Source organism: Solea solea, chromosome 10 (assembly GCF_958295425.1).
Source record: "Solea solea chromosome 10, fSolSol10.1, whole genome shotgun sequence".
In the NCBI taxonomy this organism is placed as follows: domain Eukaryota; kingdom Metazoa; phylum Chordata; class Actinopteri; order Pleuronectiformes; family Soleidae; genus Solea; species Solea solea.
Genome location: NC_081143.1, coordinates 26,472,539 through 26,494,320, shown reverse-complemented (window position 1 = coordinate 26,494,320; position 21,782 = coordinate 26,472,539). Strand labels below are relative to the sequence as shown.

The 21,782-nt window shown below is 41.3% G+C and overlaps 2 protein-coding genes across 8 annotated transcripts in view; one reads left to right on the top strand and one right to left on the bottom strand.

The window, feature by feature from the left end:
• The window catches only part of LOC131466979 (platelet endothelial cell adhesion molecule-like), a 24,064-nt gene extending 8,647 nt beyond the window's left edge, over positions 1-15,417 (top strand). The window contains exons 8-14 of one of the 7 annotated variants that reach the window (XM_058640628.1): positions 504-782; positions 1,261-1,362; positions 10,234-10,287; positions 10,385-10,480; positions 11,605-11,661; positions 12,450-12,472; positions 15,188-15,417. In XM_058640628.1, the coding sequence (XP_058496611.1) occupies positions 504-782; positions 1,261-1,362; positions 10,234-10,287; positions 10,385-10,480; positions 11,605-11,661; positions 12,450-12,472; positions 15,188-15,289 (713 nt within the window). In that variant the 3' untranslated portion in view covers positions 15,290-15,417. The other 6 variants (XR_009241466.1, XM_058640631.1, XM_058640632.1 and 3 more) reach the window with 6 other exon arrangements.
• On the bottom strand, positions 15,401-21,782 carry LOC131466980 (uncharacterized). The gene is made up of 6 exons (XM_058640634.1): positions 21,643-21,782; positions 21,493-21,528; positions 20,004-20,267; positions 19,055-19,327; positions 18,247-18,420; positions 15,401-17,875 (listed from the first exon to the last, which is right to left on the bottom strand). The coding sequence occupies exons 1-6, from the start codon at positions 21,683-21,685 to the stop codon at positions 17,718-17,720; spliced, it is 948 nt and encodes a 315-aa protein (XP_058496617.1). The 5' UTR covers positions 21,686-21,782; the 3' UTR covers positions 15,401-17,717.

The window sequence follows — 21,782 nt, the reverse complement described above, 5'->3', positions numbered from 1 at the left end:
AAAAACTCAACATGGCAACAAATCAGGAATCTCAAGGGTTCAAAATGGCAGTTCAGATTCTTTCAGATGACGTCATTGACTGAATGAACCCCCCCTGGGCCACATGGTGGTGTAGTGGCTAGCACTGTTGCCTCAAAGCAAGAAGGTCTGGGTTTGCAGCCCGGGCTCTGCGTGGGTTGCGTGGTACGTCCAACAGCGGAGGTTGATTGGACACTCTGGACTGACCGTGGCTGTGAATGTGAGTGAATGGGTGATCGTCTCTGTGTGTTGGCCCTGTGATGGACTGGCGATCCGTCCAGGGTGTGACCCCGCCTTTCACCCGAAGTCAGCTGGGATTGGCTCCAGCTCCCCAGCGAGAAGGATGTGGGGGATAATGTGGCAGAGAATGAATGAATGAATAAATTAATCCCATCCAAAAAAGTCCCTAAATGTGGGGGAAATGTTTTGGAGGAGACTAGTTAGTTTGTTGTTGGGTTTTAAAATCAAACCTCTTTTCCCCCCAGAGCCACTGAGAGGCCTGACTCTGACCGTCCTCCCTGACTTACCAGAAATCTCAGAGGGAAATCAGCTCTACCTGATATGTGGCACCAAAGGCACACCACCTGTCACCTATAAGTTTTACCGCGTCGGAGACAAACGACCGCTGCTCACGAAAACCTTGAATGAGAACAACACGTACTACCACGTCAACAAGTTGTCCAAAGAGCACAGCGGCACGTACTACTGTGAGGCTGACAACCACGCCAACAACGTTGTCCGCAGTGAGAATGTCATCGTCGAGGGTGAGTCTGATGAGTGTTCAGTCTCACCTGTTCCACATGAAGAAGCTCTTTGTTTTCATTTATTGGTGTTTGTTTATAATTTAAAAGAATTCTTATAGTCGTTGTCTGAAGATGTACAGTAAATGAGAACTGATTCTGGAAAATACTGTACATCTGGGCAAATGTGGGAGAAAAAAGGTTGAAACCAGCCGAAACTTGGTTGAATGTAAAAACTTGGTTGAATTCCAATCAGGAATACGTTTATTAGGAGGTTACACCATCTCCAGATGGAGACTTGGGGCTTCTTGTGGAACAGTGTCTCCACAACAGATTAAAAGTCTTGAATTTTGAGCGAGAACCTTCACAGACATCCAGAGAGAGTGTATGTTTGAGCTCACCCATTGAGGAACTCATGTGAAAATGCAGCAGGAGAAACATGTCTCTGGAAACATGGTCAATCCAGGTACCCGCGTGTTTGACCTCCTCTCTGTCTCTACAGTTCGCATGGCGCTGTGGAAGAAAGCCTTGATCGGGGGAGTTTGCCTGCTGGTGGTGTCGGTGCTGGTGGCGGTGTGTGTGCTGTACATCAAATCCAAGAGAGGTAGAGAGACCTACAGTCCTCCAGCAACTCAGGCCCCTTGTGTCTGACGTATGATGTATGAAAACCTTTTTTTTCTGCCTACTACCTCCCCGCTCCTCTCACCTCTCCTCTCTTAATTGTAGGAAAAAGACAAGCAGCTGCTGAATTGTCAGTGTGAGTTTGCTTGATTACTTGCTTCCTGTGTGTGTGATGGGAACTATAGAAGTTAGTGACAGTGTTTTAATATTAACCGGCCATCCTGCTTATTTTGCATGTTTTGTGCATTAGAAATCACTGAAATGTCACCTCAATGTTACATAAGTTTTTTTTAATATACACTCTATGGACAAAAGTATTTGGCTACACCTGTAAATTATCAAATTTGGGTGTTTTAATCAGACTTTGGGCTCGAGGCCCCTTATCTCCAATGAAGGACAATCAATTCCAACTTTGTGGCAACAGTTTGAGGAAGACTTCTTTCTATTCTAACATGATATCGACTATAAAGACATTTTGGAGTTGAAGAACTTCACACAGAGCCCTGACCTCAACCCCATCGAGCACCTTTGGGATGAACTGGAACTTTGGAGACTGTTAGCCAATAAATCCTCATAAATCCTCTACAGAATGAATGGACACAAATTCACATGGAAAGACTTCAGGCGTCCAAATACTTTTGTCCATATAGTGTATATTGAATTGCAGGCACAAGTGCAACAGCAGTTTGGAAGTTAAGATCAAAGACATTGAGGATTTAGACATTTTAAATTCATGCTGAGTAATCTCCAAACGCTGACTCGTTAGAATCGAGACCTTTGAAGGTGCTGACATGAAGAGTTTGAGAAGTGGCTGTTCAAATGTTACTTCCTGTAGAAATAACTCTATGCTTTGAACATTTTCATACTTTTTATGAAAATTATACAATAGTTGGAATCTTAAAGGTGCAGGCTCTTTACCTGATGTTTACAGTCGATGCTAGGCTAGCTGCATCAGCCTCCTATTAGCATATAGACACAAGAGTGGTATCAGTCTCCTCATGTAATTCAATTAGCCAAAAAAAAAGGCTCTTAGTGTTAAACTACTACTGTTATTTCATTAACTACACAGCAAATAAGTCACATAAATCACAAAAAAGAAGCTTGGATTTTAGCGTTGTAGTGTATATTTCCTGTGTTTTTGTGTAACAGTAGCGCAATGTTTTGATGAGTGGACGAGTGGACGAGGGTTACGTTTCCACTCTATATCATTTAACACCAAGAAAACAATCACTTCCCACCGTGTACAGCGAAGAACGTAGCTAACAGAACTTAGCTCATCGTCAATTCTGATTTTTCGGGTTTCTGTCATATCATCAGAAACCCATGTGTTTTTTTTGCCAATAGCATTCTGGAAGTCACGTGTTTCAGTTTGTTTACGCCGCCATGTTGGCAGGAAAAGTACCTGAAAGTCAAGCATGCTTTTCACGAAACAGCCGGAGCTGACATTATTCCAGACCTGCAGCATTACGACATCTTCAACCTCCTGATAAACTTTCCCTCGTTCTACCCTAAAGAACACTTACGCAAACAAGAGATTTAAGCTGATTAGCTATGGAGTCTGTAAAGTTAAGGGAACCTAACTTACAATGATTAGCGTCTTAATTCAGTCAATGATCATTAAAGCGCGTTTCATTGCAGTGATCCACCTCTGCCCTTCTCGGGATCTTTGGTGATCCGGTAAAATGCTTTTCCTGTTGCTTGTTGCTTAAACACAGCCGGTGAAGAGGCCAGTTTCCTTGTATAAGTGTTGTATATGTCTATGGATGTGAAAAACACCACTTCCTGCCAAAATGGTGTTGTTTTGGTTGGTTCCTTGACCTGCACCGGCAGCATGGCAAAGCCAAAACCAGTGTTTGAAATAACGCCGTTTAATGGTAACAGCGTTATTTTTTCAGTAACAGGGTAATCTAACTAATTACTTTTCCCGCCGTTACAACGCCGTTAACGTTACTGGACGGAAAATGCTGTGCGTTACTATGCATTGATTGAATAAACTGTGTAATCCCAACGCACCCCTGGCTCACAGCTAGTGAGGCGGCGGGTTAATAACGAGGTAAGCGATTATGATTGACCAAGGCAGAGTCACACACACAACAGCTAAACAGAGAATCAATGAAGCAGCAGAGATGGCGAGTCAGGACTCCAATGTAAAGTTGGCATTTTCAAAGTGGCGATAAAATCGCTTCTTCAAGTTCATTGGGATCAAAAATCCAAATTCTTTGACATATAGCAACTTTTTTTTTAACAGTAACGCAAATAGTTACTTTCCCTGGTAACGAGTTACTTTTATTGTAGAGTAATTCAGTTACTTTTTGGAACAAGTAGTGAGTAACTATAACTAATTACTTTTTTAAAGTAACGTTCCCAACACTGGCCAAAACACATTGGGAGGGGAGCCGTGTTTTGGAGAGCAGCAGTTCCCAAAAAATGAGTTGGGAAAAACATTTTGCACAAATTTGCTCTTGTCGCGATTTAAATATATGAACTAGGTCGTGACAATTTGCTGCTCTTTCGTTCACAAATTCACTTCGATAGCCTCCACTGCTGACCGCTCTGTGGACTCACAAGTACGACGTTTTCGGTTGTTATTGATTCAGGCAGTGCCAAGAAAGGGAGATGCAAAATCTGATCTGTGATTTGTTTTGTGGCTGCTTATCTGAACGTAGCCCATCATAGCAACTCCTTTTACACTGCTGGAGCAGTGCCGTGTCAATAAGCCTCACCGTGGTAAACCACCATCTGTCCAACTTGATTTAATTTTTACAGCTTGACAGAAAACCTTCAACACTGAATTAAACAAAAGGCACAGAGGTTTTTAACACAGTCACAGGTAGCGCCGTGTTTCTTTTCTCTTGTACCCATTCATGACCTCATTCCCCATGAACTCATCCGTCATCTCAACATTCACGGCATGAATCCATGCAGCCACAGTATCTCACAGTATCATGTCCTAATATTCTAATATGCATGCAGTTATCATGTGGTGGTAAACCTGCCTAGCGCTGTTCATGTAACCAAATGTCCTGTTCAGGTTTAATGCATGCACATGCAATGTGGGTTTGTGTGAGCATATTGTCTTTGTCCGTCTGTTTGTGCATGTTCATCATGTTTTGTGTATATATTGTAGACGTAGAAACAATAATACAGTATACCAGTGTTTCCCAAACTTACTATATGAGGACCCACTTTGTGAAGATGGAAAACTATCATGACCCAAATAGTGTACGAATGACACTTTTCCACAACACAGTTCCAGCATGACTCGACTTTTCCATCAGTGATAGTACCTGGTGTTTTTTGTAGTACCTGCTCTGAACCGATACTGAAATGTGACGTCAACAGACTGAGAGCGTCGTCACTGGAAGAGTCATGAGCACAACGTCTGACAGAGCCAACAATGCCGAACTGTAGATCAGTTAAAAAGTCTTAAAAATCCTGAGATTGTGCGTTAATCTCCAACATTTAGCCAAGGAAACGTCTGAAATTTCAATATTTAACGATTCTGTGAAGAAAACTATTTAATTAACTGATTCTAATGATTCAGTTACACCGAAAACAACTGCTTTACAAGTCACTAGTTTGTGTTGCATAGAAAACGACGTCACGGCAGTTCGATGGCGGTTGGCTTCGCCCGCGTTGGGGAGGTACTTCCGAGTAGAGTAGAGTCGAGCTGTGCTGGAACTGTGTCGTGGAAAAAGCGCCAAAAGTGGAGCAACTCATTTCCGGGCATATCTGTAACAGCTAACATCATTTTAATTTGGTTTAACTTAATTTAATGCATGTTATTTCAAACATATACACATAAATCTAAAGGTTGCTCAAAGGCTGGGAAAATTCAGCAAATTTGTTTTGGGGACCCGAACAACATCTCCCGTGACCCATCTGTGGGTCCCGACCCAGTGTTTTTGGGAATCACTGCAGTAAAAGTCAAAGTCTAAGGTACAAGATTCTTCCATAGATCACACTGATCCTACTGAAGCAATGACAACAAAATGCTTAGCGCGTCCATTATTATCTTCTTCCAGACGCAGCGCCTCTCTATGATGGCACGGAGGGGAGAGCGACCAATGGGACGCGAGGTAGCGTGGCATCGCGTCCAGCTGACATCAGCAACTGGAGCAGCTACACTTTCCCAGCCAAAGTATAGAGATGACGAGCAGCGGGAGGGATTTAAATTGTTCAGTTTTTAAGCAGAATTTGGACTTTGTTTTGACTGAGGGGGCGTTTTTGTGTCGAGATGTAAACCAGGACCCCGTTGCTCCCTCTCCCCTCCTCCTGCTGTCTACTGTAAATGGCCTTTGATTTAACACTTTCAACTTTGCTGTCTTTTAACTTTCGTTCTCTACGTTTGTGTGATTGCATTTACCTTTATGCAGGATTATACACCACATGGACAAAAGTATTGGATCACTTCCGGTAGTTTTTTTTGACATCCCGTTCTAAATCCAAAGAATTAAAGAATTAAAGAATTAAAAGCCCCAAAGCTGCTATAGATACTTCCAGCATCAAGCATCCGACCAGCCCACGGTCACAGCTTCTACTTTCCTACAGATTTACTCCAAGATTTTGGAGTGGATCTCTGGAAATTTCCGCTCTGTCATCCATCAAAATAGTAGACAAGAGGTAAACATGTTATACACGTGTTAAAACATCATTCATTCACCTATCCTCATCATTCACCTATCCTCATCATTCACCTGTCTGTCTTCATTATTCACCTGTCCTCATCATTCCCTGCCAAAGTTTCCAGTGCATGAATTTATTTTATTTTTTTAATTCAGGCTCAGTAACAGATGTGATAAACATAGAGAAGTACAATACTTCCAAAAAAAGTAAAATTACAAATTATAAAATTACAAATTTTACTTAGTAAAAAAGTACACAAAAAACCTACTCAATAAGAGTAATGTGAGTAAATGCAATTCATTACTTTCCACCTCTGCCCCAAATACAAAACACAGGAATATTGCGTGACAGATTTTTGCCAGTGTTCTGTAAAGTCTGCCCCACACTAGAGGATTTTCAAATCTGATTTGATTCTAAAAACGTGGCCACAGACCACAGACACAACAAACTTTGTAATGATGATTTTCAATGTTTAAATCCTAAGAAAAGTCAAGACTCAGGACCACACACAGGGAGGAGATTCCAGGGACTTGGGATCTCGCAGAAACTTGTGCGATTCAACGTGACTTCAGAATTTAAACAGACATGGAGGCGGAGAAACACTAAAAACTGTGGGTGAAGTCGAAACATTTGTTTCCCGCTCGACTCGCTCTCATTGGAAAACTGACGTTAAAATTGTGTCTGGTAATCTCCTCACACTACAGGATAATTTGGCCAGATAATCTGTTCAAATCATTTTAAAATCGTAATCTGATTCGTAATCTCTGTTTCAGTTAATCCGTGCGAGCTCGCCCAGGACCTTTCCCCAAACTGTTCCCAAAAAACGTTGAAAGCATAGAATTGTCCATTTGTCGCATTTAGATTTCCCACTGCTCCCGGGAGCAATCATTCCAAGGTGAAATAATAAAATGTTTATTTATAACACATACTCATCAATCTTAATTTAAAGATTGGGAAAAAACCTTCAAATTGGGGGACCCAAACAATTCTCCTGCAAAACCATCTGTGGGTCCCCAGCCAGAAAACACCTGATTCCAGTTCTGAAGACGTGCGACCCAATGCTTTTGTCCCTGTAGAATTTCTAATTGTCTGATATGTTATGTATAGTTTGGATTTAGCGACAGAATCATTTGTATATACAGTTTTAGCACCATGACAGGAAATGTGTGTATATACTTTTGGTTGATCCCTTGGCTCACTGGAAGAGAGACTTGTAGAATAAAATACTGGTTTTTATTTAGAAGTGTGTCAATACCATTTCTTTTGCTTGAGCAAGAGTGTGTGTGTGTGTGTGTGTGTGTGTGTGTGTGTGTGTGTGTGTGTGTGTGTGTGTGTGTGTTTCTGTGTTTCTGTGCGTATGATAGAATAAAGTTGTACTGTGCACTGAACAGTGCTCAACTCCAGGCCTAGAAAACCAGAGCATAATATGTTGATTCTTTTCCTAAAAAAAGGAACTCACAACTTAGACTTCCTTGAAATGTTGGAACAATGGGGTCTACAGGAAACTTCCTTTGCTGGCACAGTGGTGGTGGATGGTGGGGCATGGAGGAGCATGGAGGGTGGGACTGTGTTTTTTTTTCTGACCAGATATGATTGTATGCATGCAGCAGGTGGAGGAAATTGAGCACATGAGCTCTGGTTGAGCTGTGTGTGAGATTACATTACCAACTGGGAAGTTGTTTTTGCCAGAATCTGTTGTGCAACCGTCGCTGTGTGAACAGCCTATTGTGCTCCAAGCAGTGGACGACTTGAGTACGGAGACTTCACATGCACTCCTTTGTTACTGGTTTTGTTTTGTTTTTACCCTTGGTAAATTGAATAATACACAACTCTTAATACGGACATCCCGGGGTGTGTGTGTGTGTGTGTATATAGGTCACATCTTTAGGCTTTACAAAATGCATTTTTGCGTCTTCTTTTGAGTTGTCTAGTAGTTGTGCAGATTGTGCAAAAAAGTTTTTATTTGTTTTTATTTTATTTTTGTTCATAAAAATGAGCCGGGCAAACTTTAAAACTTTGGCATATTTCCAAATGTCACAAATCGAAACCAATTTAAAGAATTTAAAATAATTTTGCTTGGGTGTGTTTATATAGTATATACTGTATATAAGTGGGAAAAAAGGGACATAAGACACTTTATTGCACATGGAATGGAAAAAAACAGCCTAAATGCTCTGTATTGTTAGGGTTAATAAAGCTAGCAATCTAAAAACTAAAGTTTTTCTCTCTAGAGTATTTGAAAAAACTTAATTTTGAAGTGTTGCCATGATTTCCTGGCTTGACCAGGTCAGAAATACACAGAGCAATGACGTAACATTAGCACCAGTGTTGTGGCTGACTGACGGACATGAAAAAGTATGTATATACAGCACTTTCATAATCAAAGGCTTTGTAACTAATGCCACATTTCAGACAGCTCACACATGTACGACTTCCACAGTCCCAGCTACTGTAGTCACCACCACTGTTTTCATTTAATCTGCTGTTGTTTCAATGTATTATATAAGGAATTTAGCAAATTAAGAGAATCATAATATGCTGTAACAATGGGCAGAAGATTAAGGCATTTTATTATTGATATTGAGAACATTTGCAATTTCAGATCAATTTAATCAATACTAAAAAAGGAATTGAACTGTCCAGGGTGTACCCCGCCTATCGCCCGATGTAGCTGAGATTGGCACAGCACCCCCCGCGACCCTCTGGCAGAGGATAAAGCGGTAGATGATGACTGACTGACTGACTAAAAAAGGAATTATCATCATTATCAAGTTTATAGTCAGAGTTGGAAACTAGAACTTTAATTTGTCTTGAAAGTAGCACAAACAGAACACACTCTTCATCAATGTTATGAATCACACCCACTGTTTTATGACAAAATGGCTGCCATGAAGATAGTCTGTAGTTTTCATGGTATTTCATTTTTTTTTTGGAAGAAAGCTTCACTTTCTTTCTGATTGTTGGGTTTTGGTTAACTCTCTTTAGCTTAGCATTAGCTGTCACCCTGTCTCTGTATCAAAATATGTCTCATTTTTACATGTTTAGAAGTTTTTGTTTAAATTCACAAAACTATATGTACATGATAATTGTTAAAAAAAATGATGCTGGTTAATGGAACTTTATCTTATCTCTAAACATTGTTGAGCAGTTTTTGTTTTTCATGCTAGGCTAACCTGTAAGCAGTAGCTTGCTAGTAGCTTCACAGCAGAGACTGAAGCTGCTCCTCTACATATTTGTATATTTGACAAAAAGTGAAACTTTTGCTTTAAGAATGTCCTTCACATATCACCTGAATAGAGTACTGCAAGATTAAGTCCTTAAACGCAAAAGCTAAGTTAGCATTATTGCCCTGACATGACATTGATATTTTTTTTTTATACTCATCCATAAAAAGTTGAATCTTTATTTGTAACATCAGTTAAAAAAAATATTTTCTAAAACAAATCGATACTTAATGTGATGAAATATTGTGATATTTGTCCCTTGCCAGATACACCACGATACGATATTATCATGGTATTTATGTCGCAAAAAGATATCACGGCGAGTGTTTGCAAAATCATTTATTGCGATATACTCACGCAACAGCTTGAGTGAGCGTGTGGCGCCATCTAGTGGACTGAAATCACAATTGTTTTTTTTTTATGCTAATCCACAAAATCAGTTAAAAATTATGTTTATTTTTTTTTCATACTCTGTGTCTCAAAAATGATATAATATCGCAATATTTCACTACATGGATTTTTCTCCCTACCCCCAGTGTCAGGTGATGTTCATAGCTGTGGTTCGGCAATGGGCCCTTAGCATGGCAGCCATTTTGACAAAACAGTAGCATAAATAATGAAAAACATGGTGAGTTCCATTTAGCTTCCTCAGTTCCAGAGTGCAGAGAGTTCCAGAGAGTTTTTGTTAAATCTGATCAGTATCTTACGGAGCCCTGGAGGTGACATAGACGAAAAACATTTTTTTAAAGGGCACGCACAATTTACTAAAGCACACGCACGAGATAATAAGTGGCACACGCTTTACTAAAGCGCACACACAAGATAATAAGTCGCACGCACGCTTTATCTCGCGCGTGTGTTTTAGTAAAGCGTGCACGCTTTAAAAAGAAGGGCTCCGTAGAATCTCCTACTTAAACTTGCCAAACTGGCTGCTTTGCTGTTTACATTTCTTGTTATTTAGAATATGTCTAATGACTTGAGGACTGTCTCTCTGTGTCCCACAGTGAGAGTGGTCAGAGCTGCGGTCAGCGTGTGGAGTGAGCGACCTCCTGAAGCCGGTGAGCAGGTTTTTGTTGATTCTTTGTCCACTTAAATGCAAGTTCGCTGTTTTTTTTGTCCCCCTACAAAGACTTCCCATCGTGTTCTCAAATACAGACAAAGACGAGGAGGACGTGAGCAGTGTGATGTCCAGCGAGCCTGATGTAGAGTACACGGAGGTGGTGCATCCACAGCCGGCGGACGCTGCCAGAGGTGCACAGTTTACACACACACACACACACACACACACAAAGAGAGAGAGTTTGAATAATGCTGCGTTCCATCTGTAGTCAGAACTCGGAATTCCTGAGGTCACAGGACATTCCTGAAGAGTGACATGGATTTCCAACTCAGAAACACGGAGCAACCTCACGTACCCCAACGTAGGATTCTGAGAGCTTAATATTTTCTCAGGTGGTGTTTGGTATAAAAAAGCTTGGGAACCACTGATGGTGCTTTCAGGCAGACACGGATCTCTGGACGGTTCCGAGATATAGTTTGTCAACTGCTACAAGGAGCCACAAGAATGGTGTAGTGGTTATCACTCTTGCCTTTGTAGCAAGAAGACCGGGGGCTCGCGACCCGGTCGAAACAAGGGTCTCTTCATGGAGTCTGCATGTTCTCCCTGTCTTTACGTGGCGTTACAGAGATTTGGATGGAGTTTCTGGAGTCGGTGATGAGTTAAGTTGAGAAGCTTTATTGGAAGCAGCTCAGATCTGAGAATTGAGACGATGCCAAACATGAACAAGCAGATGTTAACAGTCGGGCATCTTCTCTCAGTCTGTCTGTTAATCCCAGAGTTACAGTATTTAAAGGGTTTTGGAAGCCTTTCTCTGCTGATACCTATAGCTGACCTTCAGGAGGACTGTGTAGTCACTCTGCGATGTCTTTTTTTTCCACATAAAAATGACGACGCACCTACAATGCAAAAGGGAAGCTTCAGGATTCCAATTGTAACCTCCATTCTTGGCCACTTTGCCAGAATCATTTTTCTCTGCTTTTCCGCACATTCCTGTAAAGCTGATAAGAACTGGGAGGGGCCTAATTACCCCCAGAAGTTATAAGACAATCTCCAGGTTTGTGTAAGTGCTGGGGTTTCCAGATCCTCTGCAGATCTTATAAACAGGAAGGGTTGAACTAATTGGCCGGCTGGTTTTCTGATGCTTCTTTATCGTCCTCAATGGGCCAGAGATGGCAGTTACAGAATGTGACACAATCCGATTATTTTTAGGTTTGTTTTCCTAAATACAGACAGTATCTCATCAACTTTTTTTTTTCTTCCTTTTGATGTTCAAAAGACGACTAATGTGTTGTGTTTTTTTTTTTAATGTCACCAGTCCCGCCGCGAAAAGGCACGGACACCGTGTACAGCGAGCTCAAAAACCTTCCACCTGGTGAGTTTAACTCTTTAACACCGAAGCCTGTGACTTAAGTTTTTCAGAAAAACGTTCTATATCTGGCAGTAATTTACAATTTACTAAACTGTCGTTATATTCTATTAAAGAAGAGCTGAAGCTGTCACGATTGAGGCCGATAACAGACTTCCATTCAAACGGAGTTCTTTTTTTTTTTCTCGTTACAACCAGATTAGTCGCCCCCTGGTGGCCATTCCACAAATTGTTACATCCTGTTTGGACTCACCCTGCAAAGTGGAAGACGGAATCCACTTCTTATTTTTGGTCTCGAATTTAGACTTTGAAAAACAATTTTTCAGTCCTCGGTTTGCTGCACTGCCCCCAAGTGGCAGAAACGTCAATGAATCCAGATTACTGACGCTATTTGAGATACTTGTAGAACTTGCTAAGATGAGAAGTTGAATTGCTGATGAAATGTAATGTAAGTTTACCCTGGCTGGCTCCACAACCATGACCATATCCTGTTAGTGCTGGCAGGAACTTCCTGTTATTAGAAACGGCACCCAGACACCGGGCATGTCTATCAAGCCGTACATCAGAGCTCCTAATGTTTCCTGTTCGGCAGTGACAAAGAATCATGAGCTGCTCAGAGAAGCATGTGCAGGCAGGAGATGGATTATTGATACAGATACATTTTTTTTCTTTTTTTTTTAAATTTGGCTGAAACGAAAGGAGTCAGAAGAAGAAGAAGTGAGTCAGCGGGTTCAGCCACATCATGAACTCTGACGTCATCCGTTCTAATTTGTGATGTTTTTTTTTTCTTTTAGGTGCGGCCGATCATCATGACTACGTGAGTAATTAACTGCACAATCACCCTCATGTTCTGTCTCGCCCTGAAACATGGACAAACCTAGCTCATCGAATGGCGCTTGTGGACGCCCATTGTTGCTTTTCCATGATACAGTTCTAGTGCAGTGCTATCTCTACATACACCAGACTCCTCTGTTAAATATTGACATTTTAGACATTTCCTTTGCTAAATGTTGGAGATTAAAGCCTGTGGTATACTTCCGCACACATGCGCGCACGGACCCTGGTATACTCGCGTATTTGGAACCATTTGGAACCATTTGGAACCAGCACTGGGAGGACACTGGATGTAGCTGAGGTCAACTTAGAATGTTCACTGAACCCAATCAATGGGAAGCATTGTGGGGATCGGGTACCTTGCTCGGACGTACCCCAGACCGTAACCTGTCGGGATTCAAACCGGCGGTAACCCCGTGGTTACAAGTCAAACCCTTTCAAACCTGAAATTAGTTCATACTCCACGTTCTTCAGCTGACTGCTCAGAAAACGAGAGAACTATATCTTGGCTCAAAAACCTCCAACAGAGGTCTCAAACTCGTGGCTCGCGGGGCCACATGCTGCTCTCCAATGCATTTCATGTGGCCCACCATAGATAGATAGATAGATAGTTAGTTGGTTGACTTGGATAGACTATAGTTGGTTGCATTTATGAAATTTAAGAACTACACAAAAAGAAAACTGATGTTTTTACGAGTTAACAAAGGAGAAAAAAAGGCCTATACCTTGAAATAAACCTCAGAACTTTGTAGATCTATTTGAGTCCTTCAGTTATTTGTGGAAAGTGTTCCTGTAGTTCGTGTTTGAGAAAAGCTGTGTGTGAAGTGTGTGGATGCAAACAGCTTTCCATATTTATAAACACAAATTTGGTGTAGACATGGGATATGGCACATATTTTTTGTAGAAGTATTTACCACTGCAGAGGGGCTGAAGAGCCAGACTCCTGGTCTTGGTCTTGACCAGTCTTTATGTCTTCTAAAGACTATTGACTTTGTCCTATCATCATTATTGTGTCTCTGTATCAGCCACCTCTTGGTCACTCTGACCCTCTGCAGGCTGATGATACAGAGCTAGAGGGAAACACACAGAGTCAGAGTTTCCAGACAAGAACAAAGGAGTTTTGGGCCGGGGCTTCCTTCCCTATCACCCACTCGGATCAGTGCTGCGGTCCAGTCACATTACCTCTGAGTCCATCTCAGCCAGAATCCTGTCCCTCAGCAAACTGTGATCACACCCGCGACTGAACCACGTCTCCCTACATGGGTCTCCAGGCAGCGAAAGAGAATTTGAAAAAGGTTAAAAAAAATAAAACAAGTTGAGGAAGTGACCTCATGGTGTAAATATGGTTGTGTCTGTCAGTTAGTGTATCTTTGTCATAACGGACAGGAAAGCTTTTTATCTCTGAGTGCCCAGTAACCAATGACTACTGTCTTTTTTTTTTCTTTTTCTTTATTGCTATACTAAAGTCTAATCTAATCCAATCTGGACTAGTAAGAGTAACCAGGAATGAATTGGCACAATCAGTCATATTTGATGTCATATTTATTTAAGGTGCAAGATTTAGTGACATCTAGTGGCGAGACTGTAGATTGCAACAAACACAAACACTTTTCCACTGCACAGTTCTGATGAGGTTCCAAGCGAGCTGAGCCGATACTAAAGTGTCATGAGCTCAACCTCCGAATGCCAAACTGGAGATCAGTTAAAAAGAAAACATGCGTTAATCTCCAACACTTAGGAAAGGAAATGCCTACAATTTAACAGTGCTTTCAAATTCGACAAACAAATCTCAAGGTGAAGGCCTATCTCTCTCACAAAGGTCTTAGAGACACTAATCCATGCTTTTATAAAATCTCAGCTGGATTATTGGAATTGTCTGTATGTTGGTTTAGACCAGTCGACTGTCCGGCAGCTCCAGCTGGTCCAGAACGCCGTCGCTCGCCTTTTAACTATTCGTTTTAGGATGTATTTTAACATTTTATTATTGTTTTTTTTTTTTTTTAAAGCTCTCAATGGTTTGGCACCATTTTACCACACGGCACTTACCCATGGAAATTAAATCTGCCGTCACCATTGAACCACTAATTACTATTAAATCACTTTTAAAGACCCAACTCTTCTCCTTGGCCTTCACCACAACCTGGACACTTCTATGTAGTTTATACCATTTCACTATTTTATTATGTCACTATTTTGACATAAATGTTTGACTTCCATTTTTTTTTTTAATTGATTTTATACCTTTTATGTAGCAGTGTAAAGCACTTTGGTCAACCTTGGTTGTTTTTTTTTAAATGTGCTCTAGAAATAAAGTTGACTTGACTGAAATCTCAATATTGAACTGTATAATGGAAAAGTGCCAATCAATTTCCCATGCGTCAGGGAACCACGTGGCTGTCAAAATGTTCACATTATTCTGTGATACTGATTGATTTTCATTGTCCTGGCGTGGCACCATTACACTTCTATACTATGGAAACCAAACAGGTTGTTTTTGAAGCAGTTTTCCCCCTTACACAAACAATTTCTGCCAAAAACAAACCAAACAAACACCCGAACGTTAAACAGTGGACCTTCACTTCATTGTTTAAATGTCATCCTAGCACTTAGCAACAACAGTGCCGGTGTGTGCCACGGTGTCAACTGCTCTGGACCCATGTGATTAAAGTGTTTAATGATGGCTCGTCTGTGTGAGCAGGGATCAGTGGAGTACGCAGAGCTCAACGGCGACCGACCGGAGATCAATCCTCACCCTCCAGAGGTCAACAACTACCACGACCTGCCCAAGCCGGTGGATTAATGAACCGAGCCCACAGTGTTCAGTGTTTTCATCTCTGCCGTTCACTATGCTAGTTCTCATCCAGTGATGTAACGAACTGCTATTAGCTGACTGTAAATATCGTTTTTTTATTTGCCAAATAAAAGCATCCGACCTATCCTCACTGTGCTGTGTGTGTGTTTTCACAAACACAAATTACGTTAAAGCTTAAAATAAGACTGAGCTTCTTCTTCTGTATTTATTGGGAAAAAAATGTTATTTAACAAGGAAAAAAGACAGATAGCATTACACAAAGAAATGATTAAAATCATACACACAATATACAGAATGCAATATAAGAACCACACAATGAGCATATTTCTAATTAAGTCATCTGGCAGCGGGTTTTTCTGCCTCAAAGTCATTTAAAAACTCTTTGAAAGTGTCCAGTGAGACCAGATCCTTCAGTTTCATATCATTCTGAAGGTTGCTGACATCACTATAGATCAGTGGTCACCAACGTGGTGCCCGCGGGCACTTGGTAGCCCGCGAGCAGCCAACGAGGTGTCCGTGGGCTCATTTCACTTCACCTCACTTGCATGTATCCAAATGATCACTGAGTAAAATGTCCTGATATTGTTTATAAAAACTGTGATAATCATTAGGAGTAAGCACTGGATTTAATGTGTATGCAATTGAATGCATAATATTCATCATTTAAATGGTAAATTGCATAAAATGTTAATATGGTAGCCCTCCATATTATTCTCTACCCTTCAGGTAGCTCTCGGTCTCAAAAAGGTTGGTGACCCCTGCTATAGATTGTCGCTGCACATTTATTTCTCACAGTAGAACATGGAGGTCACTCTTCAAAGCTGCTGTCAGTGAAAGTACAAATAAAAACCACTGTGACCTAAATCCAACATTCCAAATATTATTGTGGTACAGACTCGGCAGTAAAAGTTGATAACTTTGATCATTTATTTTTGGTGTGTTTTCTCATAGTATTTGCCACCAGAGTGCGCCATTACAGTAAATAATTCCCTTTTCCTCGGCTTCACAGTTCTTTCTGTTGCCACATGGGTCCACCTGGTGGCAACTTGGGTTTACTACATGATGTGATCATTCATTTATTAAGCTCAACACATCAGGATTTGAATAAACGAAATTCACAGGCTAATAAATTGTCCCTATTGATAAAAAAAAAAAGCATCATACATTTTATTTGTGCTGCTCTTTTCATTCACAAAACATAACACAAAATGCTGCACATAAAAAACACGTGTTTATATGACATGTTTGAACGTCAATCATTAGGTAAATATGTGGTCTGAGGTTTTTAATTTACATTTTGGCAGCAGCTCATTCCAGGCGGGGAGTTTTTCACTCTTAAATCATTGCCAGTGTCAATCATCTTCAGGCGCTGGTGTTGCTAAGTAACTGCAGGATCTTTTTTATTCATTTTTATGTCTGAATTTTTTAGTGCAGCTACACTGGAAACTTGCTCTTGTGTGGCTTTATATCTTCCTAAGGCAAAGTAAGGTCAGCAGGTTTGCATTAAACTGACACTGACCTTTGTACGTGAACGTTATTATCGGCCAGATAAAGCGAGGTTATGTTTTCAGCTACCTAGCTAGCTAGCTAGCGACAACCAGAGCTGCTGGGTTGGCGCTTTTCAAAGTCAAATTTTGAAAGACAAACGGTAACTAAAGCTATAACACAGGTACTGACGTGATTTGCCACTCAACCATTCAACAGAAAAAGACGAAAAACAACACAGAGACAAATTCACCCTCTTTGTCTAAACGTCAAACTCCTCGTGCCAGTGAAAAGGTGAATTAAAAAGGCTAGTTAGCTGGCCAGCTAACTGTCACAACTGCCAATGGCACTTTCTGTCATTGTGACACATGCATAAAAAACAAAAGTCATGTTGAAATCTAAGTTTAGGCGTTTTTTTTATAGACAAACTTTAAAAAAACCCAAAAACAACAACCACAACAACAACAACAACAATTCACAACAAAGTTATATAACGGATATACCGTTGAATTTATACATGTAAGCCACAACCATATGTGTCAAATGACGGAGGAAACATAAACAAAACTAATCAGAAGAATAAACTGAGGTTTTTAGCTTCAGGTAGAAATAAAAATTATAGATAGATACGGATTCAAGCCATGGAATATGTGCCCTTTTACTTTTGGAGTACTATTCCCCAACAAACCCTTTCAAACCTGGAATAAGTTTATGCTCAAACTTGTGGCTCGCGGGCCACATGCTGCTCTCCAATCCATTTCATGTGGCCCACCATAAATAGATAGATAGATAGATAGATAGATAGATAGATAGATAGAAAAAAAACATTACCAACTAAGAGTGGTATTGTAACTGTAATATTCCTAATTAAATCGGAATTGAATTTATTGAATTGTGGAATCTAATTTAATTGAGACTTTGTGGATCGGGATCAAATTGGTTCAGGAATTTGTTGGTTATACCCAGCCCTAGTAGCGATACTATAGCTTCCTCTACCCATCATGAATTTGTACAGCACACACATCAGCGCCAACCCCACCAGCAGGCAAACTCCACCGATCACGGCTTCCTTCCACAGCGCCATGTGACCTGTACAGACAAAGAGGAGCAAAGAAGGTGACAAAAAAGAATGAGAATCTGCTAAAGAATGAGTGACGCTGCTACGCTTTTCCACAAGCTGAAGTTCCATTCGCTCGAAAATTAAGCTTTGTATCAGTCTGTGGTGTTTGATCTCAAATTTTACACACCATATCAATGGTTTGCCCCCATTTGTATGTCCTTGTATGCCCATTTGAATGTGCAGATCTTATGGTCTTCCACAAAAGGGTCAGATGATGACATTGACCTCACAGAAATGGGTAAAAGTATGACCCAGGCGTAAAGTGCCGCTGTCGTTGTTTTTCAAACACAAACTCTGGACAATGTCCAGAGATGTGGAACAGGTGCGATTGAATACTCACCAGCCTCACCCTCTATGGTGGCCTCACTGTTGGACGTGCCACTGTGCTCTTTGCATAACTTCTTGATCTGGAATTGTGTGATGTTCTTGTTCGCGGTGGTCGTGAACTGCTTTCCCTCTGGGTTTTTCGGTAAATCAGCGGAGGCGGTCAGAGGTGGGGTGGTCAGAGGTGGGTCTGTCAGCGGAAATAATGTTGGGGTAGAGGTTACACTCGGACATACTTTTGGCATCTTTTACATCTTTTTTTTTGCCGTTTTCAAAAAATTTCCAGTAAAGACGCCATCGTTTCAGGAAATATAAAATATGTCAAGACTGTAAGTTGTGCTTTAACGTTACACCAGAAAAACAGAGATGATGATGTAAACATTAACAGAAAACAAATGAAAGGGAATGAAAGGGAAATAATATCTGTTTGTTTACATTTGTGCCGTTTCCGTGTGCATATTTAGCGACTTTACAGACCCCCGGTGACTTTAAGAAGCATATAGCGACAAATCGAGCGACCTCCTGTCATAAACCTACATACATGAAAGTAATGCACAATTCTCCAACTGTATTTACTGTGGTGGGAGAGTCGGACACAAACACATACACACACAGAAGTGCTGCTCTTACACAGCGCACATAAACAGACAAGACAGAGCCGTAGATGTGCAGCAGACTGTGTATCACTTTCAAGTACTTTACAGAAGACTGCCTTTAAACAGAGAAGCATTTCACAAAATCTTTGGTAAACATTCAAAGCCAAGAGAGTTAAGGCTACTCAGCCTTACATGAAAATCCACTGTTAATCCGTATAATAATCTCACCTTTAGGACGCACAGTCAGGGTTTCACTGCGTTTCTTGATGCCTTTGGCTTGAGCCACACAGGTGTAGTTGAAATCAAAGGTCAGGGCTTTGACAGAAAACACTCCCGGCTTGGTGGAGATCATAGAAGTGTCAGACGGCTCAAGAGTGTAAGTCAGCTCTCCCTTGTCGATTCTCTCAGACGCATAGCTCTCACTTTTGCAGGTCAGTGACATGTTTTCTCCTTTAAAGACGTCAGCAGGGAACATGGTGAGCGTGGGTGATGAAAACAGTTCTGTGGACCAACGTCAAACAGACAGCAAGTCATGCATCTGCAATCAGGTCATGACTGGGCAACACTGCACAAATGCCGCATCCTCAGATTCGCTAAATTTAGATTATGTTACTGAAGGTTAGGAAAGTATCGGAAGGTAACATGACATTTGTTACAAGGTACTCCCCCAGTAATGTCTTTAAACTAGTTACATCTCACCATAATGATTTGCACTTCATTGATTATATGCACTGGTTTCCAAAAAGCCAGCCCGATTCTCCGGTAAGCTGTCAGCCATAGATGCAAAGATGTTCTACAGTCCGTAAGAGTATTTAGCGACAAATTATAGAATTTAGTGGAAGCTGTACAAACGGGGATGCAGCAGTGTGCCCTAAATGGCGCTTAAATTTGAACGCCTTTTTCATGTAAATCGCTAATGTCACCTTAAAAGGTCTAAGATTCCCCTTAACGACAACTGAACAGAAGTTAATTGTCAGTGTGTGTGTGTGTGTTGTGATAAGGTTAGTGTCTGGGGCTAGCTGGGAAGCTGTTATAACACTGCGTTTTCATGTGTGCTGCTGTCTAGCCGCACAGACCTCAAAATCATTCAAAATCATTTTGTAGTTTGATTTTTTTTTTTCATTTTGACCTAGTCAAAAACAGTACTGTAAGTGTATGTCCAACAGTGTTCACTCACCGGTCACTGAAGCTCTCTGGTTGGAGTTTTTTGTTCCATTTCCCATCCCAAATCTGCACTCGAAATCCAGCGGGTTCTTTGTCTGTGCATCCATGGTGTAGATGGGGATAGTTTTGGTCCTGTACCTCAGGTCCAAGTAGATGGGCGTATTTTTAGAGCTGTACAGACTGATGGTGCATGTGATGTTGCACGTGATGCTGAGCTTGTCTCCTTCATAGACTTTGTCCTGGGGGAATATCTCCAAAACAGGTATGATGGAGTGCTCTAAGGACACAAACCAGTTAAAAGGCCCTTCACAGCTTGAGTGATCTGAGGTTTGAACTCACAACTTTAGACACCGAGAACAAATCCCACTCCCTACCAATCCTAATCCCAATGAGCTACATGCCAAGTAAGAAAGTGTAGATGACCACATCTGGAGCGAATGTCCGTTGAATATCCAACATGAAATTAATTTTTATTTTACTAATTTATTCATAATTTAAAAATTCTTCCTTGTTCTTCGCGGCACTAGCTTGGTGCTAGCTTAGAACGCATACGCAATTTGTGAAATTGATGAATCTTCTGCTCAATACACAATGCCTGGGGCCCCTGTGACGTATTTTTGAGAGTTATGTGACTGCTGCAGGTTTGTACTTGTAACTGTGGATTCGTATTTTTCTTTTTTAACCTGTCCTGCCCAGTACCTAGGACATGTAATATGGTTGTCTTATGGTGTCAAACAGATTTGCTGTGTTACCACTCAGGGGGGCCCCGCCGGGACCGACGCATGCGTAACGTGGGCAGCGCGGAGACCCTGGAGTCCATCGGGAGCCGCGCCTGGCTCATGCGGGGCTGGACGGTTTGGGTTAGCGGTCTGGGGGGGCAGCTTTTGTTTTCTTCTGGCAGAAGGGTTAATTTTTTATATGGTTCTTGATGCTTTCTACTCTTATTATTGTGTATATTTCTGGCATATGTATTGTATAACTGGTTTCTCTTAAGTGTGTTTTTCTATTGTTCTGATGAAGGATTTGTGCAATTGAGAAATATTACACTTTTAATTTTTTTCGGGGGGCGGTTCAAGCTAGAACCGCCATGGCCTGTGGAGTTCCGCAGGGTTCCTTCCCGGGGCCCCTCCTGTTCTCATTGTATCTGCTTCCTCTGGGCTCTATCTTTAGAAACATGCTGTTTCACTTTTATCAAATGCTGGCTCCTCTGAAGTGTAACAATGCATTCTAGGTCCAACCTCCACTCGCATGTCATTGAAATCACAAGAAGCAACTCCCAAATTGTGGAATAGTTTGACACTTCACATGAGGCAGAAGTCGGTCATGAAGATGGAAAAATGCATTCTGTAAAGCTTGAAGACGTGGCCTACCAACACCTGTGGCACAGGTACGTGCAACATGAGCACCAAGGGTTAAAGCATAACCTCCTGCTTTAATGTTAAGACACATCGAAGCTGTAATTTACTTAAGGGAAGAAGTTCTACAGAAGAAGTTCTACTCACGTGGCTGTGCGTCCACTACTGTTCCTGGATGGAAGTCTTGGAATAAGACAAGAAAGATTGACCAGATTAGAGACAAAACCTCCTGCGCCACCCAAAAAAAGCAATAAATCCACAGAGAAGTTCCTAAGAGAAGAAGGTTAGGAGTCTTACAGCTGGACAAGAGTGTAAAGGTGAGCAGTCGTAGAAGAACCATCCTGTCTGAGAAACGCTGAGGCGTTCGCTGTCGCTGCTGCTGTCGCTGCTGCTGCTGCTGCTGTCGTACAAGATGTTTACCAATGTGTCTAGATGAA